The 20,661-nt window shown below is 52.2% G+C and overlaps 1 protein-coding gene across 3 annotated transcripts; it reads right to left on the bottom strand.

The window, feature by feature from the left end:
• Positions 1–51: 51 nt before the first annotated feature.
• On the bottom strand, positions 52–20,222 carry CAPN1 (calpain 1). Of its 3 annotated transcripts, none has more exons than XM_019737650.2 (22): positions 20,015–20,222; positions 18,477–18,744; positions 18,255–18,324; positions 17,871–17,989; positions 16,217–16,350; positions 15,959–16,127; positions 15,086–15,169; positions 14,658–14,743; positions 14,270–14,344; positions 13,972–14,132; positions 6,931–7,109; positions 6,046–6,057; positions 5,056–5,267; positions 4,929–4,968; positions 4,268–4,333; positions 4,122–4,179; positions 2,828–2,892; positions 2,348–2,416; positions 2,032–2,110; positions 1,526–1,642; positions 1,177–1,235; positions 52–800 (listed from the first exon to the last, which is right to left on the bottom strand). In XM_019737650.2, the coding sequence occupies exons 2-22, from the start codon at positions 18,741–18,743 to the stop codon at positions 774–776; spliced, it is 2,148 nt and encodes a 715-aa protein (XP_019593209.1). In that variant the 5' UTR covers position 18,744; positions 20,015–20,222; the 3' UTR covers positions 52–773. The 3 variants fall into 3 exon arrangements, with proteins under 3 accessions (XP_019593209.1, XP_019593210.1, XP_019593208.1); XM_019737651.2 differs by lacking the exon at positions 20,015–20,222 and adding an exon at positions 19,623–19,755; XM_019737649.2 differs by lacking the exon at positions 20,015–20,222 and adding an exon at positions 19,391–19,586.
• Between the last annotated feature and the right edge of the window lie 439 nt (positions 20,223–20,661).

The following is a 20,661-nucleotide window of genomic DNA, read 5'->3' as shown; positions in this document are numbered from 1 at the left end:
GGTGCCCCCCAGGCAGCAGGTTTGGATGGAAACATACTCCAGAGACAGATGTGGGGCCTCTTCCTTTATTATTTGGGGTTTTCTGCATGGAAACATGAGACCACCCACCCTAGAACCAGGTGCACCCTCATAACTGGTTCACCAGTCCCTGAAGAGTCCCCTTTAAAATCACCAATATAAAAAATAAGGGAGGGAGGGGAAAGGGAAGGCCTGACCACCCCCATGCCAGGGCAGGACAGGGGGCCAGGCCACGGGGCAGAGAGGTGCATTGGCTTCTGCACAGGAAGGAACAGGCGATCCCAGCCCTGGGGAGGCGACCCGACCCCAGCTGGGAGGGGGCTCTACACGCTACAATACAGACTGTGTAGAGCTTTAGTGGTTATGGTTTAAAGTGTGTAGGCGAGGCCAGGTGGGTGGCCTCCGGAGTGAGGGGAGAGGACACATCAGGATGCTGGGAGGTCTGGGGCTGTCAGCTCCTCCTGGAGCCCCATCCTGAGGCAGGAATAAGCGAAAGCTGCCTTCCTGGTTTGGCAACAGAAGGGGCTGGGGAATGTCCAACTGAGCCCACGGCCAGTGGAGCAGGGAGGGCCACACAGCTCAGCCCAGAGCAGACTAACCGTGACAGCTGGGAGGTGAGGGGATAGAAGGCGAGGCCACCTCCTGCTCCGAGGAAGGCACTTGCAGCTGGTGTGGCCTGGTGTGGTGTGACGGGAAGGCATGACTTGGCAGATGAGGAAGGAAAAGGGACACAGCAAGGGAGCCTAAGCCCCGCCTCATGCAAACATGGTCAGCTGTAACCACTGCCGGGTGGAGAGGAAAGCAGAGAGGGGTCAGTCAGGGGCAGCAGAAACCCCAAGTCCAGCCTCCCAGCCCCTTGGTTCAGGAGCCACCATCTCTTCAGTCCCTCTGAGGAAAGGTGGGAGAGTGACCCTCTTGGGGGGGCACTTTCTTATCTCCTCTATCCCTGGGAGACCAGGCTGCTGGCTCTTTCACAGGCCTCTTTCCTGTTTCTTTCCTGCTCCTTTCCCAGAACCCAGACACCCCACCCAATCCTTCTAGGACTCAGGTGGCCCATTCTTTAGGGCTGGCTCTGAGGCCACAGGCTCCAGCCCCAGGAAGGTAGGCATCCTCCACCACCCGAGTGCCTTCCCCCACTAAGCCAAGGGAGGTTCCCACCTTAAACAGGTCAAAGGTCACGACTCCATCCAGATCTGTGTCCAGAGTTTTGAAAAACCCTATGTGTTCAAGAAAAGATGACATGGGCTGAGAATTCTGTGGAACATTCAAGTAGGTCCCCCTCCTGCCTCACCCCCCACCTCTGCACAGCACGCCAAGTTCTCTCACCCGCCACAGCCAGAAGTGGCCCTTCCTGCTGCCAGAGTATCCCCCGCCCCTAGTCTCCTGGAATTCAGCCCACCGGGGCCCCACCTCCAGAGACCTTGGCCTCCCTGACACACGCCATGGTATGGGCCCACATCTGTCATTCCCACTGCTCATGAAGAGGGAGCTGAATAGGGACACTCACGGAACATGGTCTCCAGCCGCACCAGGCAGCACACGAAGTTGTCAAAGTCCACAGCCAGGTCAGGCTCTGAGTAGCGGGTGATAATGAGCTCGTACAGCTTCTTGTTGAGCTTGAAGCCTGTCCCAGGAGAGCGGGTGTGGGTCAGGAAGGCACAGCCCAGCCCAAAGGGACAGGGAAGGAGACTAGGGCTGGGAGGGTGAGCCCTGCACCTCTCTCATTGGAGGCTGTGGAGCACTCTGCCTACCCTGGCTGTGTGGCCTTAGGCCAGTCACTTTCCCTCTCTGAGTTGTACTTTTCTCTGTGCATACTGGGGACAACAAGAGCCCCTATCCTCATTAGGTTGTAGTGAAGACAAAAGGAAATGCTACTAAAACACTTAGCTCAGTTACCATGGGAAAAAGGCAGAAGATGGCTGTTCCCACACCACCACCATTGCCATCATCACCCCAGGGACAAGGGCCAGTTGTCAGGGAATTGGCCTGGACCACAGGTGCCACCAGCCTCACCTGCAGACTCGATGGCCATCCGCATCTCGTAGGCACTCATGCTGCCTGACTTGTCCAGGTCAAACTTCCGGAAGATGGCCTGGGGTGGGGATCAGAGGGTGAGGGCTGGACTGCGACATCCAGCCCTTCCAGTCCGCCCCAGGGTGGCGGGTTGTTAAGGGTGGGGGGAGAGGTCCCAAAGGAGGGCCAGTCGGTTGCTGGGGTCTGTGGGCTCCAGAGAGGCAGACCCAGGACAGAGGGCCTAGTCCATGCAGCCTGCAGCCTGGCCTGGCTCTGCTGTGACTGAGGCTGCATAGGACACGGGAGGGCCACTTACCAGGTAATTCCGGATACGGTTCCACAGGATGTTGAACTCCACTAGGCCCAGCTTCCCATTGCCGTCCCGCTGGGTAGCCATTAAGAAAAAAACTCCACAGCTTAAACCAGGCATGGGGCGAAAGTGAGCAAGTGGGGAGAAGGGGACTGGCCACAGAGAGAGCGAGACGAGGGGAAAAGGGGCAAGAGCCCATGTCCAGTGGGCCCGTGGCCAGGCCTGTCCTGTTCTCTGAATCGCAACAGACTGGAGGGGCGCAGAAAGAGCATCAGCCGTAGGGTCACTCCATGACCCAGGCCCTGCTCTCCTTCTCACTTGGCCATGCCTGTTTCCCCCCTCACTCAATGGGACGATGCCCAGGAAGGCGCCAGTCCGCCCACACTGCACAGAGCTCTGGCCTTTCTCTGCACTGTTCCTAGGACAAGTCACCCAGTGGCCTTCCCACACCTATACCCCCCAACCCCAAGCACCATGGCAGGATACATCCATGAGGTTCACCATGCTGCGGCAGGACTCCAGGCTGAAACCCTTAGTTCGCAGGTCTTTGTCTGCAAGAAAAACCAGTTCCAGCACCCTAGCCCAGCGGGTTCCTGGGCCTGGCCTGAGGCAGAGGCACCTGGGGGGATGGGATCAGGGAGGCACGGTTCCTGGCTCCTGGCATGTCAAATATAGCAGAATAAGTGTGTAGTAGTGTCTTTATCATCAGAAATAACAGTTTAGGCTGGCCCGGTGGCTCATGTGGTTGGAGCGCGGTGCTCCTAACGCCAAGATCGCTGGTTCAATTCCCACATGGGCCAGTGAGCTGTACCCTCTACAGCTAAGATTATGAACAACGGCTCTCCCTGGAGCTGGGCTGCCATGAGCAGCCGGAGGTTGGCATGAGCTGCCCCGGGCTGCTGTGTGCCTCCGTGTGCTCCCGTGAGCGGCCGGTGGGCAGCGTGAGTGGCTGGCAGCTCGTGAGAGCTCCCGTGAGCTGCTCTGACCACCAGGACTGACTGCCTCAGCGGGGGTGGGGTGGGTGGGTGACGGGGGTGGTGGTGGTGGAGCACAAGGCTCATAATCCCAGCAGGGGCCAGGGAACTGTGTCCTACACAACTAGACTGAGAAACAATGACTTGAACGGGGCGGGGGGGGGGGGAAGGGGTTAAATAAGGGGGGGAGAAGAAATAACCGTTTAAAGTATTTAGTAATCAAACCAGTCAGTGCCCCAACAGCCAAGTGAACACCATGACCAGACCAGAGTAAAATGAAACAAGTGTGAAACAGAAGGAAAAGGAACACGGTGGAAACATGGCAGGGGTGGTTGGCTGCAGGTCCCCCGTAAGAAGACAAAGAGAGGGGTTCTGGGCCAAAGGAACAGTGTGGATGGATGATAGAGGTCAGAGGTGGGGGCAAAGGGCAGGTTGGGGATCGGCTGCCTTCAGTTGTGCACATCAAGGAGTGAAGCCAGCTCTGCTCCTGAGCTACGTGGCCTGGCCCTGGGTGCATCTTCTGGGAGGCAGGGGTCCTGTATATTGGCAGGAAGGTACTATCAGCAGCTAAGCGTCTAATCACACCAGGGCACAGCGCTCAGGCATAAAGAGGTCCAGCAAGACGGTGTGAGTTTGGGAGGAAAATGGGGGTAAGTAGTGCTTGGAAAGGCAGTGGAAGGCTTCCCCACCTGTGAAGACCAAGAGGTCGGGTGCAGCTCAATGTGGGAGCAGAAGCCTAGATTCTGGAGTTTGGAGGGAATGGGGGACAGGACAAGGGTGGAGAGCAGATACTCAGAGATGCTCACGTTTGCCAATGATCCTGTTGAGAATGGTCTGCAGCTCCTTGACACTGATCTCCAGGTCCTGGGGGAGGAGGAAGGATGGCACCTGTCCTGCAGAAAGGCTGCAGCTCGGTGCCCTAGAGGCCCCCCTACACCACGCCCCAACCTACCTCTCCTGCCAGTTGTCTAAAGAGGGACTTGAAGTTCTCATCAATCTCCTCTTCTGAGAGCACTTGCTGGTTGGAGAAGGGGGGAGAGCAGGTCAGGGGTGCCCCAGCCCAGCCCCTGCATGGGCAGCAGCGGAAAGCAGGGCTGGGACCTCTCATTAGCAACGTGTCACTTTATGTCTTTGAGCCTCACTCTTCTCATCTGCAAAATGGTACTCTAGTCCCCCCTCTACCCGTGCCTAGGACTCTTGCAACCTAAATGAGAAGGATGCAGTTCAGCTCAGTGATGAAGGCTGAGCTTTGGCTCCCTGCTGCACTCCGCTGGGCAAGTTCCTTAATCTCTCTAAACTTGAGTTTCCCACAGAGAGGGGAGACAGTGACAGTATCCTGACAGGGTTGTTGTGGAGGGAACAGGGCGACCAGGGGAAAGAGCTCAGCGTAGACTCGGCAGAGAGTGAGAGCACAGGGACCTCACACCATTATTCTCACAGTCCTCTGCAAACTGTAAAGTGCTGGGTAAATGAGGAATTAGGATTACTCCATGGCTCCTGCCAGGAGGGGCTCTGCCCTGCCAGCTGGAGCCCAGGGGACAGGACCCTCAGGTCCTCATCACAAACCCAGGGTCGGGGAGAGAAAGAAGGCCTGGTGGGGGCAGGGCACGCACCTCATCAGGAAGATTGGCCTGGATCTGGTCGTCCAGCTCCCTGCAGGGGTGGGGAGAAAGAGGGACCATCAGGAGGGGAGCAGGGGGGGCCTGTGGAGGAGGACTGGGGAGGGGGCCCTCAACTCACTCTGTCCCAGCGCTCTTCTCCGAGAAGAAGCGCAGCACAAAGTCGCCCTCCTTGTTGGGCTCGAAGGTGGAGGGCACCACCACGTACTCCCCGGGCGGCAGGCGGAAGCGGGTGCTGACCTCCCGCAGGTTGATGAACTGCTCTGATCGGGCCCGCGATGCATTGGCCAGGAAGAAGTCACGCTTCAGGTGCACCGCTGGCTGGCCCGCCAGCTGGTAGGAGGGAAGGAGGGAGCGGGATCTGCAGCTGCCCACTCAGCCCACCCTTAGGAGCTGTCCCCAGATCCAGATCCCAGGCTCTGATCCTGGCCAAGGGGCTGGAGAGCTGGGCTGTGACTTAGTCACCCACAGGCTGCATGACCCTCACAAATCATTTTGCCTCAGTTTCCTCATCTGTAAAATGGGGGTAATAACCCTGCCTACTGCACAGAGTGGAGGTAAATGTAGATACTATAATACCATGAAATAATGTTCTCCTATTACTATTTGGAGCTTCCCCTGTCAGACACCACAGGGTAATTTACACGTGGCACCTCATTTAACACAACAGCTCTGTGAGGTGGTGCTGTTATGCCCATTTCATGGACACTGACACCAAGGCTTAAAGCTTAAGCAACTTACTCAAGGGTGTGCAGAACACTCAGCCGGTCCACTGTCCTGCTCTTAACCAGTGCCCCAGATGGCCTCAGCTAGCACTCATGGAGTGTAAATGGTAAGACAGGAAAAGCCTTGGATGTGCATGTCAGGTGGGGCTCTGAGGACCAGGGTTGAAATCCAGCTCCCTCGCTTGTTACCTGCTCTGGATCCCCCAGGAGAGCAGTTTGCTCTGCCCACTAAACAGTGGGTGGGGGGTAAGGGGGCACTTTATGAGCAGTAAAACAAGGTGACATCTTAGTTCCCTGTGTGTGGGCTTGCCACCATCCTGTTACCCTCTGGGCACCATGTGTGTTCAGGGACGTGGAAATCCAGGCGAGTCAGGTGCCACACCTACCTCCGGAGGGATCTGCAAGAGAAACAGGGAAGTTAGAGACGTGTGGTTGGTCCAAGGGGCAGAGGGCGGGGCATGTGTTGGGCAGGGGCCTTGAGTTCTTAAGACGAGAATGATGAGACCTGAGGCAGGGCCCTGCGCCTGGGGCCAGTGGTGACCCAGATCTGTCTTCACAATGGAGAGGGACCCCAGTAACCTAGGAGGGCTGTAGCCTCAGCAGGGTTCTCTGTCTCTGGAATGCCCTGGGCTTCCACTCTGAATCAGAGCCCCTAGGACAGCCCCCAGGGCGGCCAACAGCAACGTCCTATAGCCCCACATTATCAGAGGTCCCTCTGCTGCCAGGGGCTCTGGGCCTGGGCCGAAGCTGTGGCCATCCTTTACCCCCAACAGGGAGGTCTAGGAGTTTCTGTCTTGAACACAGTGCATTAAGCAGGGTTTTTCTTATCATATATCTCCACACCAGCCTCTGCTTACACACTTCCAAGACAGGCAGCTCACTGCTCCTCCATGGCAGCCCACTTGCCCACTTCTTTCTGAAGCTGAGCCAAAACAAAGTCTGGCCCCAGAAGCTGCCTTCCAGGTCCCTATTCCCAGGAGCAGCCTTCTGGCCTCTAAGAATGGGGGTGAATCCCAGAATGTTCCCCTTTCCTATCCAACTATCTTCCTCTCCCTTCACCCACTTCACAGGATGAATTTTAGGCCCTTGCCCACCCCACATCTGGCAGAGGGCCTCAGCAGGTGCCTGCCTGGGCTCAGGGGTGTGATTTGGTTAGTGCTGCTCATGCTTGGCCAACAGCGGCGTCCTCTGGCGCCCCCTGGCGGAGCTTGCCTGCGGTGGGCGGGAGCCCAGCTTTCCCCACCAGGTTCTGTCCTCATTCATCCGCTCACCTCATAGACTGCAAAACCAATTGTCTCCATGTCACGCCCAAAGCGGCGCTCACGGCGGCGATGCTTCTGCATGAGTGCGAGCACAAAGCTGCAGCCTGACTCGCGACCTCCGTAGTCATCGTCCGCATCATCTATCTCCTCCAACCGGATCTTGAACTGAGGGTTCACCCAGAAGGTGGCTGCAGACGGGGTGAGGTGAGGATCAGAGAGGAAGAGCTGAGTGTTCCCCCAAACCTGCCCCTTCCCCAAGAGTCTGTCCATTCATTCATTCATTTAACAAATGTTACTAATTGCCCACCATGGGTTATGTGACAGACATGCAGTGGGGACACATGGTCCCTGCCCTCGAGCTCATATTCCAGATAGGGGAGGGAAAGTATGAGCAAGCCAGGTTAATTAACAATTACAAAGAATAAGCAAGCTGAAGTTGTTCAGAGAAGGCTTCTTGGAGGAGGAGGCATTTGAGCTGAGACCTGAATAGGGAGCCCTGGGAAGACATGGGAAAGCAGGAGCCAGGCAGAGGGAGAACTAAGAGTCCCACACATGGGGCGCTGGCCACTGTCTAATGAAGCTCTGGGCTCCAGTGAGCACACGGAATCCGGGGAGATGCCAGAGGTTGGCAGGGTGGTGGTGAGGAATGCGGACTGAATCAAAGAGCCAAAGGACCACCTGACAGGCTTGCACAGGAGGGGCATGATTGGACTAAGATTTTAAAAGGTGGCTGGAGCTGCCACGTCGACAGTGACTTTGAAGGTGAGAGAAAGCAGGGTCTGATAGGAGGCCACTGAGCTGCAAAGTGTGATGAGACTTGCATTTCTGGCAGTTTGGTGATTTCAGTTTCCTGAACAATTCCCATGACTAAAACAACCAAGTGCTGGATAGAATATGCACAATTTCTTTTTAAAGGTACACATCATCGCCCCTGTCCACACACAAAACTGACATTGACCTAAAAGATAGATAATAACAAGTATTAGGATGTGGAGAAATCAGAACCTCACACACACGGAACGTAAAATGGTGCAGCCACTTTGGAAAATGGTCTGGCAGCTCCTCAGATGGGTAAACAGAGAATTACCATATGACCCTGTAATCCCACTCCTTGGTATAAATGAAAACATACATCCACACAAAAACTTGTATGTGAATGTTCACAGTAGTATTATTTGTAATAGCCATATGGTAGAAACAAAACAATTTTCCATCAACTGATGAATGTATAAACAAAACGTGCTATAACTGAACAATGGAATATTATTCGGCAATAAAAAGGAATGGAGTACTGATACATACTGTATCATGGATGAACCTTGAAGACCCTATGCTAAGTGAAAGAAGCTAGTCATGAAGAACCACATATTGTATGATTTCATTTATATTAAATTATATTGTCTAGAATAGGCAAATCCATAGATTTGCTTGGTACTAAAGCCAGATAAAGACATCACAAGAAAAGAAAATTACAGACCAATATCACATATGAATATTGATGTAAAAATCCTCAACAAAATACTATCAAGCCAAATCCAACAGCATATTAAAAGGATTATATATCATGAAATAGGGTTTAATCCCAAGAATGCAAAGATAGCTCAACATAAGAAAATCAGTGTAACACACCACATTAACAGAAACAAGAGAAAAAACACAAGGCCATCTTAACTGATGCAGAAAACACATTTGACAAAATCCAATACTCAGGAGGGGGGATGGTAGAAGAGGGTAAAGGGGGTCAAATATATGGTAATGGACGGAGAACTGACTCTGGGTGGTGAGCACACAATGTGATATATAGGTGATTATTATAGAATTATACACTTGAAACCTATGTAATTTTACTAACCATTGTCACCCCCAATAAATTTAATGAAAAAAAAAATCCAAGACACATTCATGATAAACTATTTAACTAGACACTCCAAAAAAAATATATCAAATGGCCAATAAATACATGAAAAGATACTCAACATCATTAGTCATTAGGGAAATGCAAATCAAAACTTCAATGAACTACCACCTTACACTATAATAAAAAAGATGGACAATAACAAGTGTTGACAAGGATGTAGAGAAACTGGAACCTTCATACAATGTTAATGGGAATGTAAAATGGTGCTGCCACTTTAAAAAACACTTGGCATTTTCTCAAAAAGTTAAACATGGAATTCCCATATAACCCAATGGTACCCCACCTACTTATAACCCAAGAGAATATATGTTCACACAAACACACACACTTGAATGTCCACAGCAGCACAGCCACAATGGCCGAGGACTGGAAACAACTTAAATGTTCATTGACTGATGAATGAATAAGCAAAATGTGGTCTATCCATGTCATGGAATATTATTCAGCCATAAAAATGAAATAAAGTACTGATACATACTACAACATGGATGAACTTTGAAAACATTATGTTAAAGAAGCAAAAGACCATATACTATATGATTCCATTTATATGAAATGTTCAGAATAGGTAACTCTATAGCAAGTAGATTAGTGGGTGCCATGGGCTGGGGGGAGAAAGGAATAGGGAGAGACTGATAATCGATGCAAGGTTTCCTCTGAAGGTATTGAAAATGTTCCGGAGTTAGATAATGGTGATGACTACACAACACCATGAATATGCTAAAACCCACCGAATTGTACACATTAAAAGTGTGAATTTTGGGGCAGCCGGATGGCTCAGTTGGTTAGAGCACAAGCTCTGAACAACAGGGTTGCCAGTTCGATTCCCACATGGGCCAGTGAGCTGTGCCCTCCACAACTAGATTGAAGGACAATGACTTGGAGCTGATGGGCCCTGGAGAAATACACTGTTCCCCAATAAAAATTTTTTTTAAAAAAGTGTGAATTTTATGGTATGTGAATTATCACAATTTTTAAAAACATTATGTATCAAAATTGTGTAACTCAAAGATACACTTGGAGGGAAATGTATTGCCTTAGGTGCTTATATAGAAAAAAATAACCCAAATTAATGAAAGAAGCATGTAATTTAAGAAGTCAGAAAATAAAGTCTAAAAATAAATCTAAAGAAAGCAGTGAAATAAACAGAAAAGCAAAGATTAATAATACAGAAAAATACTATACAAAGGATCCACAAAGTCAAAAGTCATTTCTTTGTAAAGGCGAATATTGACAACCTCTCACAGGATTAACAAAGACAAAAGAGGAAATATAAACAAGCAACACTATGAATTAAGAGATGATATCATTACAGACGATTTATCAGAATAGATTAAGGATAACTCTACACTAATAATTTTGAAAACAGATGCAAAGGATAAACTAAAAAATACAACTCATCAAAATAGTCTCAAAAGGAAATAGAAAACCTCAATAATCCTGTTACCATTAAAGATACTCAATATCAAAAGTTAATCTTCATACAAAGAAAAGAGCAGGCCTGACAGCTTTACAGACCAGTCCAACCAAATACTCAAGCAATAAATCATCCCTATGTCATGCAAACTCTTCCAGAAAACAGAAAAAGAGAGAACACTTCCCCATTCACTTTATAAGCCAAATAGAAATACAGCACTGATATCAAAACTTGACAAGGTCAGTATAAGAAAAGGAACATACAGGTAAATCTCACTCATGAACAAAATGTAAAGCTATTATATATAAAAAAAATTATGTCATGAATGTGTCGTTTTTAATCTCAGGAATCTAAGGTAGACTTACTATTTTAAAAATGGTAAATGTAACTTACCATGTTGACACATAAAAGAAAAAAGCATATTATAATAAATATAACTAAAAGTACTTAATAAGATTAAACTGCTTTAATCTACTAAAAGGTATCTACAAAAAATCCCAGAGCAGAAAACTTTTCCTTTAAGAGAGGGTTAAGACCCCCCCAGGACATAGCCACCCCTGTTCAATACTCTATAGAACTAGCCAGCATATTAAGAAAACATAGCAAAAGTTACAAGAATTAGAAAAGAAGAAACAAATTTGCATTATTTGCAGAGGCTATACTGTCAACTAGAAAACCAAAGAGAATCTACAGATAAATCCCTAAAATCAGTTACAGTTTAACAAGTTTGCTAGATACAAAATAAATTTAAAAGGTCAACTGCATGTTACTGTATCAGCAACTCTTCCTTGGGAGATGTAATTTTTAAAAAGATACTATTTACAATAGCAACTAGAGGATAGAATATGTAAGAATAAATCTCAAAAAACGTGTAAGCCCTTTATGATGAAAATTATAAAATTTTATCACATTGAAGGCCAAAATGAATAAATACACAGTAGTTTCCCCTTATCCGTGGAAGATACATTCCAAGAGCCCAGTGAATGCTTGAAACCGAGGACAGAACCCTGTATATACCGTGTTTCCCTGAAAATAAGACCTAGGCAGACCATCAGCTCTAATGTGTCTTTTGGAGCAAAAATTAGTAAGACCCAGTCTTATGTCATATTATATTATATAAAACCTGGTCTTATATTACAGTAAAACAAGATCGGGTCTTATATTCATTTTTGCTCCAAAAGACGCATTAGAGATGATGGTCCGGCTAGGTCTTATTTTTGGGGACCCATGGTACTATGTTTTGGGAACACAGGACATACAGACCTATAATAAAGTTCAATTTATGAATTAGGCAGAGTAAGAGATTAACAACAATAACTACTAATAAAATAGAACAATTATAATAAAAGTTATGTGAATGTGGTTTCTCTCTCAAAATATCTTATTATTCTGTACTCACTTCTTGTGGTGATGTGAGATGACAGAATGCCTATGTGATGAGATGAAGTGATAAGGTGAATGACGTAGGTATTGTGACACAGCGTCAGGGTGACTAGAACACAACCACTGCTACTGGGGCAGTGGCTCTGATAACCTAGACAGCTACTAAGTGACAAACGGGCAGGGAGCGTATAGTATACACTGTGGATACGCGGATCAAAAGGATGATTCACATCTTGGGGAGACTGAGCAGAACGGCCCAAAATTTCATCACTCAAAATATCATCCAATTTAAAACTTATGAATTGTTAAAATAAATAAATAAATAAATAAATCTTATGAGTTATTTCTGGAATCTTCCATTTAATATTTTCAAATATAGTTGACTATATGGATACCCAAAACTGCGGAAGGCGAAAACACAGATCAGGAGGGGGACTACTGCACCACATTCTTGGATAAGAAGACTCAAAATTGTAAAGATATCAATTCTCCCTAAATTGACCTATAGATTATTCAAATGCTATTCCAAATTAAATTCTCAAAATAGTTTTGTGTAAGACTTGTAAGCTGATTCTAAAATTCATATGGAAAAACAAAATGCAAGAATAGCTAAGAGACTCTTGAAGAAGAAATTCACTCTGTCCAATGGCAGGACTTATAAATCTATAGCAACGAAACTAATGTGCTGTTGGCAGAGGGACAGAATGGCGAGCCCCAAACAGACCCACATATAAATGGGAACTCTATGATAGAGCTGACAGTGAGGAAAGGACAGATATCTCAATAAATGGTGCAGGGAACGGTGGTTATCTATTTGGGGAAAAGCTGAAACTGGGTCCCTACGAGGAAGAAAACTTCAAAATAGAGGACTGTGAGCCCTGCTGAGAACTGCTAGAGGACGCAGGACGTGATGAGGTCTATCTTTCCATGATATGTTTTAAGGCAGGAGATTCTACACAATGACACAGGAGTGACTAGTGGATTTGGCAAAGTCACAGCTGTAAGAGACCCTCAAAAAAGCAGTCGCAGCAGTATGGTGAGGATGGAAGCTGGACCGGAATGGGTTAAAACCTGAACTGGAAGTCAGAAAGGAAACAGAAAATGTGGCAATCCCTGAGAAATTTGGCTTTGAAGTGGAGAAGAGAAATGGGTGGGGAAGTGGGGTCAACAGAGGGTTACTTTGTTTTAAGGCAGGAGATTCTGCACAATGACACAGGGGTGACAGGTGATGGATGCGAGAGCAAGGATTTTGGAGGTGAGGGAGAATGGGATCCGAGCGGAGGTCGCAGAGGTCAGGGTCCCCATGAGCAGGGACAGTTTTATCACTGTCATAGGAGGGAAAGTAGTAAAGATGGCACAGGTCCAGACAGCCTGGGGATTTGGAGGTGGGAATATGAGGGGGTGTCCTGCGTGATGAGGTCTATCTTTCCATGATATGCAAGGCCACGTCTGCAGATGAGAGTAATAGTTAGAGGGAGGTTTGAGGAGAGAGTGGGGACGTTGACAACTAGTAGTGGAATCGCTGGGGACCATGCAAAGTGCTCATTTGAGGTTTGTGGCTGGGAATTTACAGGGAAAATACTGCTCCAGTCGTGTGATTTCTCTCCAGCCACATTTAACAGTTCTGAAGCCAGGGGGAAGGGTTCAGCTAGGATTGTGGTTGTGCCAGGTGAGAGGAACAGAGGGAGACAGAAGCCGGGAAGCTGAGAGTGTTTGAGGGACAAGGTTAAAATGATGACTTAACCGGGTTATGAGAGGACAAGATGGGAGATGAAGGATAGTGTAAAAGTAGTAGGTTCAACAGATTAGACAGTTCAACGAGGCTGAGGGCTGCAGAGGAAGGGCGCTGAAAGGTCAAAGGCATGGTCAGAGTGGGCCGTGCGGAACGGAGCTCTCGGGTGGTGGCTAAACTAAGGTGAAGGAAAAGGTTGCAGCAGGTGAGGATGGCAAGGAACTCCGAAAGGCCAGGCTGTGGCCACGTCATCCACATGGATCTAGAAGCCCAGGGAAAGGAGGTAGAAGGATAAGGGAGGAAGGTCTCAGGCTGAGGAGTGACAGGAAATGGCTGGATGGCAGTGAAATCTTCTCCCCTTGCTTGCACCCTGGGCTCAGGCCCCAGAATGGCGAGGCAAACGTGGATCTTCAGAATTTACAAGGACATTCAATATTTTACTCCTCAAACAATTCGAGAGGTCAGCACAACTACCCCCATCTTATAAGTGAGGAACTGAGGCTTGGTGAAAGATGTGCCCTGCCTGAGGCCCTCGAGCCAGCAGGCAGCAGGGCCGGACCCCACCTCTGTACACCCTGCATGCCCGTCAGGTCAGGTCACCTGGGTAGTTCCGGCAGCCCCCTGCGGTGCTCCCCCGCCGCCAGGTGCCGTCGTAGAGGGTGGTGTTCCATTTACGGAACCTCCGGCTCTTGAGGGCGTCGGGCGTCAGGTTGCAGATCTCCAGGCGGGTGAACTCTCGCATGAAGTCTCGGAATGACATCCTGGGGATTGAGGTGCAGAGGTGAGCCATGGTCTCCAGCCAGGACACAGAAGGATGTGGCACAGGCTGGGTTTGTGGGGTTTGAGAGGTGGGGTGCAAGGCCCTAAGAAGGGCCAGACTGAAGAGGGGGCTGCTCACCAGAACTCCCCATCCTCCATCTTGATCCGGAGCTGCTCCCGTTCATAAGGGTCCACATTGTTCCACTCCGAGGAGCTGTGGAGAGAAGGGTAATGCCTGGGGCTGGTGGGCACTGACCTGCCCAGCCTCTGTCCCTGGGGCCTGTCCACCCCTAGCCCGGGTCAGAAGCCTCCTCAAGGTCAAGCCCCAAGATCCCAGTTCCAGGGGTTCCCTTGTGAGGGCCAGGTCAGATGCCCTGAAGATGATCGCAGGCTGGGCACAGGGACCCACGTGGCCTGAGCTTGGTCTTGGCGCTCCCCAGCCCAGGCTGGCAGAGCCCCGAGCAGAAATGCCAGGGACACTGACCAGCCTCCCCAAACCTTCCCAGCCAGTGCCCGCTGCCCCTCACCCGTCACTCCAGGCTCCGGTCCACTCCACCTCGCCCCAGGGGTTCCGCATCCGGATGAGGTTCACCATCTGGCCCTGGTAGTTCACCTGTTCCCCAAAGCTCCCATGAGCGCCTGCTTCTGGCATGCACTTAACATCCCTTCCCACCACTTCAACGTCGCCGAGCATGGCGCAGCACCCAACACCACACCTTCCGCCAGAAATATAGCGGAAAAGCCAGGAATTGACCACAGAGGAAGGCAGCTATGTACATATACTACAGTGAATCAGGGCATGACAAGATAAACATCTCAGGGTAAGAGTCCCCAGGAGACAGATAAAGTGCTACTACAGGAGAGCCAGCCCCTCCCACAGCCCTGGGAACAGGCCAGACAGGCAAGGGCAGGTGAGGAGGCAGGCACCATCCTGCAGGGAAGGCCCCTTCAGTACCTGCTTGGCCCCAGTCACAGAGTAGGCATGGCCCTTCACCAGCTTCTTGAAGGTGATGGCCTCCATGTCCAGAACACTGGAGATCTGCAGAAAGACATGTGCTATGGTCAGGGGCAAGGTTCCAGGGACTTAGTACATGTCCCTATCCCCAGGTAAGAGATGAGCCCCGAGTACTCATGGGTCTTGGACATTTCCGCTTGCACATACTGTAGCTATTGGGAGTGGCAGGCAGGGACCCTGACCCCATCCAACCCATCATCTCCACATATAGATGCTCTCCCTAGAAGTGGAGCTACCCAGGTATTCCACCAACACCACCACTGGTGAGGGGGCCTGGGCGTGCCCACTCACACTACTTCTGGCCAGAGCTGGTCAGGCCCTGTGCAAACACACGGGGTTAGAACTGAAGATGCAGTGATGGTGGGAGTGGGGCCTGTTATCAAGGAGGAGGTCTGGGGATGAGTCATTGGAACAGAAGAGCAGCGAAAGGAGTGAATGCAGTGAGTACAGGAGAGAGACGGCACCAACGGGAACTGGGACTAGTGAAGAGCTGAGGTCTGAGCTGGTAAACTGGTCGGGATGGCATGGCTTTAAAAGACAGGAACGAGGAGTGGAAGGTTGGGAAAATGAGCCGAGGTCTGTGGTTTGGGGGACAGGAATGACACCAGGCATGGAGGTGGAGGATGATGAGACTGAAATGACCGGTGAGGCTGGGTGAGGAACCACATGGTGCGGGGTGAATGACAGGGTCTGGAGCAAAGCCCAGATGAAGATGAGGCTGGGTTGGGAGAGGGAACCCCCAAAAGACAAGATTCAGGTCACAGGTTGGGGGGATGAGGTTCAGAGCTCGAGGCACGGGCTGGGTGCACTCACGTCAATGGAGCAGCCCAGCAGGGAGCCCCGCTCCAGCGCCTTGAGGATGATTTGATAGAGGTCGCTGGGCGCCTTGCGCAGCTCGTACCACTCGGTGACACCGCCTGTGAAGTCTTCGAAGCCCTCCGAGGTACTGCCCCCCGATAGGGCCTCATAGCTGCCATTTACCCTGTGGGTGGCCCCAGGTCAGTGCTCCGGGACCGTATAGGATCCTGCACCCCAGGATGGCCTGCAGCTGTCCCCTGGAACCCTACTCACTTGGCATAGGCTTTCTCGAGTAGGGCGCTCCAGAACTCGTTGCCTTCGGCAGAGTGCACAAATACCAGCTTTCCGTCCTTGGTGGGCAGCAGGTCATCCACGACAACGTCCACCCACTCCCCAAACTGCCACAGCTGTGAGGGTCGGGGGGCAGGGGAAGCACAGTGAGTACTTGATTTGAGATCCCTTGGGCCTGAGCTCAAGCCTCAGCTCTTTCACTTACTAGACCCTGATTCTAAGTCATGTATCCTAGGTACAGGACACTGAGCAAATTATCCCCCCGAGCCTCAGTTTCCCTATCCATAAAAGGGAACAGCAGTACCTTCCTCATGGGGGAAAACTAATGCCATCATGAAGATAAAGCTTTTAGGGCAGCACTGTTGATATTTTTGAAATAGACAAAGGTGCCTCATCAGGTATGGAGAGGTTGAAAAGCTCCAGGGTCTGAGCTCTCCCAGAATTAGCCCCCTTTAGGCTATGCCCTCCACCTGTCCCCCACCATTCTAGGCCAGGGTTTGTGCGAGTGTGTGTGAGTGTGTGAGTGTGTGTGTGTGTGTGTGTGTGTGTAGGATTGGGTTGAGGGATACATATGTAAAGTGGGTGTGGACCCAAAATGTGACATCCAGATTCTTCAACCACAAGATGGGTGGGGTTCCTGCAATCCTGGGGCTCGCTTCAGAGATGCCAGAGGGCCAGGATTCCCAGGAAGGGAGAAATCAGGTCCCCTGGGGCCAGAGCGACCCAGTGCTTAGGGGTTTAGGGTCTGGGGACCAGGCAGGTGCAGAACAATGGGGCAAGGGGAGGAGGTGTAGATAGTGCGCATGTGGGATGTTGAACGGAACGGATTGGCGGAGTGAGGGAAGGAGGCGGGGAAATGGGCGGTGAGGCCACGCCCCTGCGGACAGTGGGGGAGGGGGGATGTGTGGCATTTGGCCAACATCGATCTAACTGTGGGTCCTGTCAGTCCCCAAGGTGGATGAGGATGGAGTGGGGCAAGGGGGTTCCCTGACTCGGTGGAAGGAGGAGTCCCTGGGGCAGGGCTGGGGCCACCGTGGCCAGAGGGTCTCACACAGTGTTGCTGGGGGTGTGTCTCTCCCAAACAACAGTTCATTAAGAATTCTTTAGTGTGACTTAAAAAAAAAAGGATTTTATGAATCAACAATGTCAGGAAAAGCTGGTTTAAATAGACTTAATCCTGAGTCTTTCTTTGCTGCAGGAATCTGTGGAAGGCTAGAGGTTGCCACAGTGCAGAAGTTGGGGGTTGGTGGGGAGATGGCCATCAGGGGTGGCGATAGTCACATGTGCTGGTCTGTTTTCCCCTGCAGAGCACTCATTTTTTCAGATGGGGATACTGAGACCTTGGGGAGGAAAAAGGATTTGTCCCACAGGATATTACACAGATCTTTCTACTCTTCCAAGCACCTTCTCCCCAATACGCATAACCACCCAGGAGAACTGCCAGCCAAAATACCTGCCCAGCCATTTCATACATGACAGATCCAAGATGGCACCCAGAGGTCAAATACTTTCTAGAGGGAGGGTTGGCCCCTGCAGGGTGTGGCCCTGAGGCCCCCTAACTTCAGACTGTGGTGGGTCATCAGTCCTTACCTCCTCTAGTGCCTGCTACCACTCTCTCCCCCACCCTGTTCCTCACCTGGAAATGGAAGATACCAGCATAGCCATCCTGGAAGCTTTGGCCATGTGGAACGACTCGGTGCAGGAGGGTGTCATTGAGGGTGAGAGAGGCAATGGCAGCCAGGAGCCAACAGTCCCCTGGGATGGGAGAGTCACATCAGGCTGCTGTCCTGAACTGCTCCTGGTGGGGCACATGCGTACCCATGCTGGGGAGAACCCGGGGATCCCTGGGAAATAGACCCCTCAACTTACGGAAAAGACCCAGGAATCTGGGCAAACCAGCCCCAACACTGATAGCCAGAGCCTGCCTGGGCTTGCAGGAGGGAGGGGTTGGGGCAAAGCCAGAAGGAATGGGCATGGGGAACTCCTATGGAAAAAACATCCAGAACCCCTTAGGGCCTACCCAGCGCTCCCTGGCAGATATCTGTGCGGGTGGCTCCATCCACGATGAACTGGGGGTTGGAGAGCATCTCCTGCAAGAGACCCAGCGTCCTGTCTCTCGGCCAGCCCCTCGCAGAAACTGGAACCCAGCCACCCCACTCCCCACCAGGGACCTGGAGTCCTGTTCCCATTCCTTACCCAGGATGGGGGTAAATTGAGTGCCACCCAGGGTAGCCCCTCTCACCGTGGGACGCTTCCACCTGATGCCATAGGTTTTGGAGGAGTTGGGGCCCAGCTCCTTGAAGCCCAGGCTCTGGGGCACTGGGGGAAAGGCGTCATCACGGAAGAGGGCCCCACTCTGCAGGCACTGAGCCCGCAGCTGCTCATAATCCTGGCCCAGGTACTTGATGGCGTTTTCATGGCGGCCCAGGCCCAGCTCCTTGGCCCGCTGCTTCTGCACTTGTGCAGACACCCCAGTGCAATACACTGGGGTGATAAACTCCTCAGCCATGCTACAAGACAAATGGGTCTGCTCAGAACCCAGGCCTTCCCAGGACTAGAACTCAGGGGGCTCCTGCCTGCCCCTGCCTACCCTTCCTCCCTAAACCTAGAACTCGGGATTCTGCCACTGGCCTCTGCTCCCAGGAGAGGGGCTTTCCAAGCCGGGGTTGTGCTGGCCACCACCTCCCTACCCCCACACAATGCTACCACCTCTCCTTTCCTAGATGCTTACTGTCCTAGGCCAGCCAGCTAGGTGGGGCAGGGCGGAGCCCCGGATAACACAGGGAACCAGCAAGGTGGGAGACCTCAGGAAACGCCTCTTTGACCGTTTGCCTGCCTGTAATCCCCATACTAGCCAAACTCCTACCCACCGGCCCCTTTCCCTGGCTTTGGGGCTGAAAATGCCAGGCAGTCGGGGTCCCCTCCCAGGCCCCTGAGACAGGTTGGGTGATCGGGCACGGGGCCTCCTTCTTTTCCCCTCCCGGCTTTCCCGCAGCCCAGCCTTGAGAGGCAGCTAGGGCAGGCTCCTGGACTGTAGGGCTTCAAGGGCCCCCGCCCCTGTACCCGGCGCTCAGAGACCCCAGGGCAGGGGCAGCCTCTCAGCCCGGGAGCAGTGGCCAAGATCGGAAATCCTGGCCCCGCCACCCAGCTCCTTACCTGGAGGAGGAGTGTTTTGGGGGGGTCGCTGTGGTCCTGCTGCTGGCTTCCCGGGTGGCAGCTCAGGGCAGGGCCCAACCAGGAAGAGCGCTCCTCCCCGCCCTCCTCTCGCTGCCCCTCCGCCCTCCTCCCTCCCTCTTTCTTCTCCTTCTCCTCCTCCTCCTCCGGCTCCTACCCGCTTCCTCTCTATCTCCCTTATCTCTGGGGCACCTTCTGTATCTCTCTTACTCACGGTGTCTCCCGGCCCCTCCCTCCGCAGGCCGACGGCCAATTCCGCGAGGACAAATTAGTAAAAGGCAGAGTTGTCCCTGGGGAGGGGCCAGCGCCTGTTGGGTGGGGAGGGCTGGGGCCGAGACGGAAGGGCACTGCGGGGCAGGGGGGCAGGGCAGGGGGTATTTTTAACCAGGGGCAGCAGCTCGAATTGCAGGGCCGGGCGGCCCCACCCGACACTGCAGCCCTGGAGGGCATTCCCGGGCGTTGGGCCGCGGCGGCAACGCCTCCGGCAGCCCCCAGCCTGTCCCCCGCCCCTGGGCTCCTCCCCTGGGCCCCTCCTCCACACGGCCACAGCCATCCTTACCCCCTACCCCCACCTCCAGTGGGTCCCCAGCGCGGAGCTGAGATTACCTCGGGCGGCAGCAGCTGCTCGGCGGAGGGTGCGGGCTGGCGGTGAGCGGACCCCTGCCGGACGCTCGGCAAACGGCAACCCCACCTGGCTCGGTCCGCTCTGCAGCAACTGCAGCCGGGTTCCCGTGCGGGGCCGACTCCCCACCCTGGCTACCTGGGGAAGAGGCTCCCAGAACCGTCACTCCGATTTAGCGGCTCCGTGAGTCCCGGCCGGGAGCAGGAAACTGGCCCCCTAGGCCGCGCCTTGTTGTGTGACCTTGGGTGAGTGCCTGCCTCTGTCGGCCTGGCTTCCCGGTTCGTGCAGCGAATGGGACGGAGGTGAACAACTGTGGGGGCCCACTTTCCTCTTGCGCGGTGGAGTTTCTTAAACCGGCAAACTGCAAGAGGCAGACATCCTCCCTTTTCCCCTTAGCCCTCGACCCACCCTCCTGGGAGCGCCCATGTGCGGTCTTATCCTGGAGGGGGCGGCAGAGGCTGCGAGCCGGACTGCAGGCCCACCTAGAACCGGGAGATCCTGCCTACGGAACTGTAAGAAGTGGAAGAGCTAAGAAAAGAAGTTGGGGGTTGGGGTACTCCTGTGGTTCCCCTCTTCAGGTCCTTTCTCTGACGTTGGGGACACCAGCCTAGCTGTTGTAGCTCTTACAAGA

This window comes from Rhinolophus sinicus, linkage group LG06 (genome assembly GCF_036562045.2).
Source record: "Rhinolophus sinicus isolate RSC01 linkage group LG06, ASM3656204v1, whole genome shotgun sequence".
Lineage (NCBI taxonomy): Eukaryota > Metazoa > Chordata > Mammalia > Chiroptera > Rhinolophidae > Rhinolophus > Rhinolophus sinicus.
The sequence above is the reverse complement of the archived record's forward strand: the minus strand, read 5'-3'. Positions and strand labels throughout refer to the sequence as shown.

What these genes read in the sequence shown, in the direction of transcription:
- CAPN1 (XM_019737650.2), bottom strand. Translation starts at nt 18,743, where the DNA reads ATGGCTGAGGAGTTTATCACCCCAGTGTATTGCACTGGGGTGTCTGCA. An exon ending in GGGCTGCCGGAACTACCCAG is followed by an intron (nt 7,110 to 13,971) that starts GTGACCTGACCT and finishes CCCCGTCTGCAG; the next exon opens with CCACCTTCTGGGTGAACCCT. An exon ending in CAACAGGATCATTGGCAAAC is followed by an intron (nt 2,893 to 4,121) that starts GTGAGCATCTCT and finishes TTTTTCTTGCAG; the next exon opens with ACAAAGACCTGCGAACTAAG.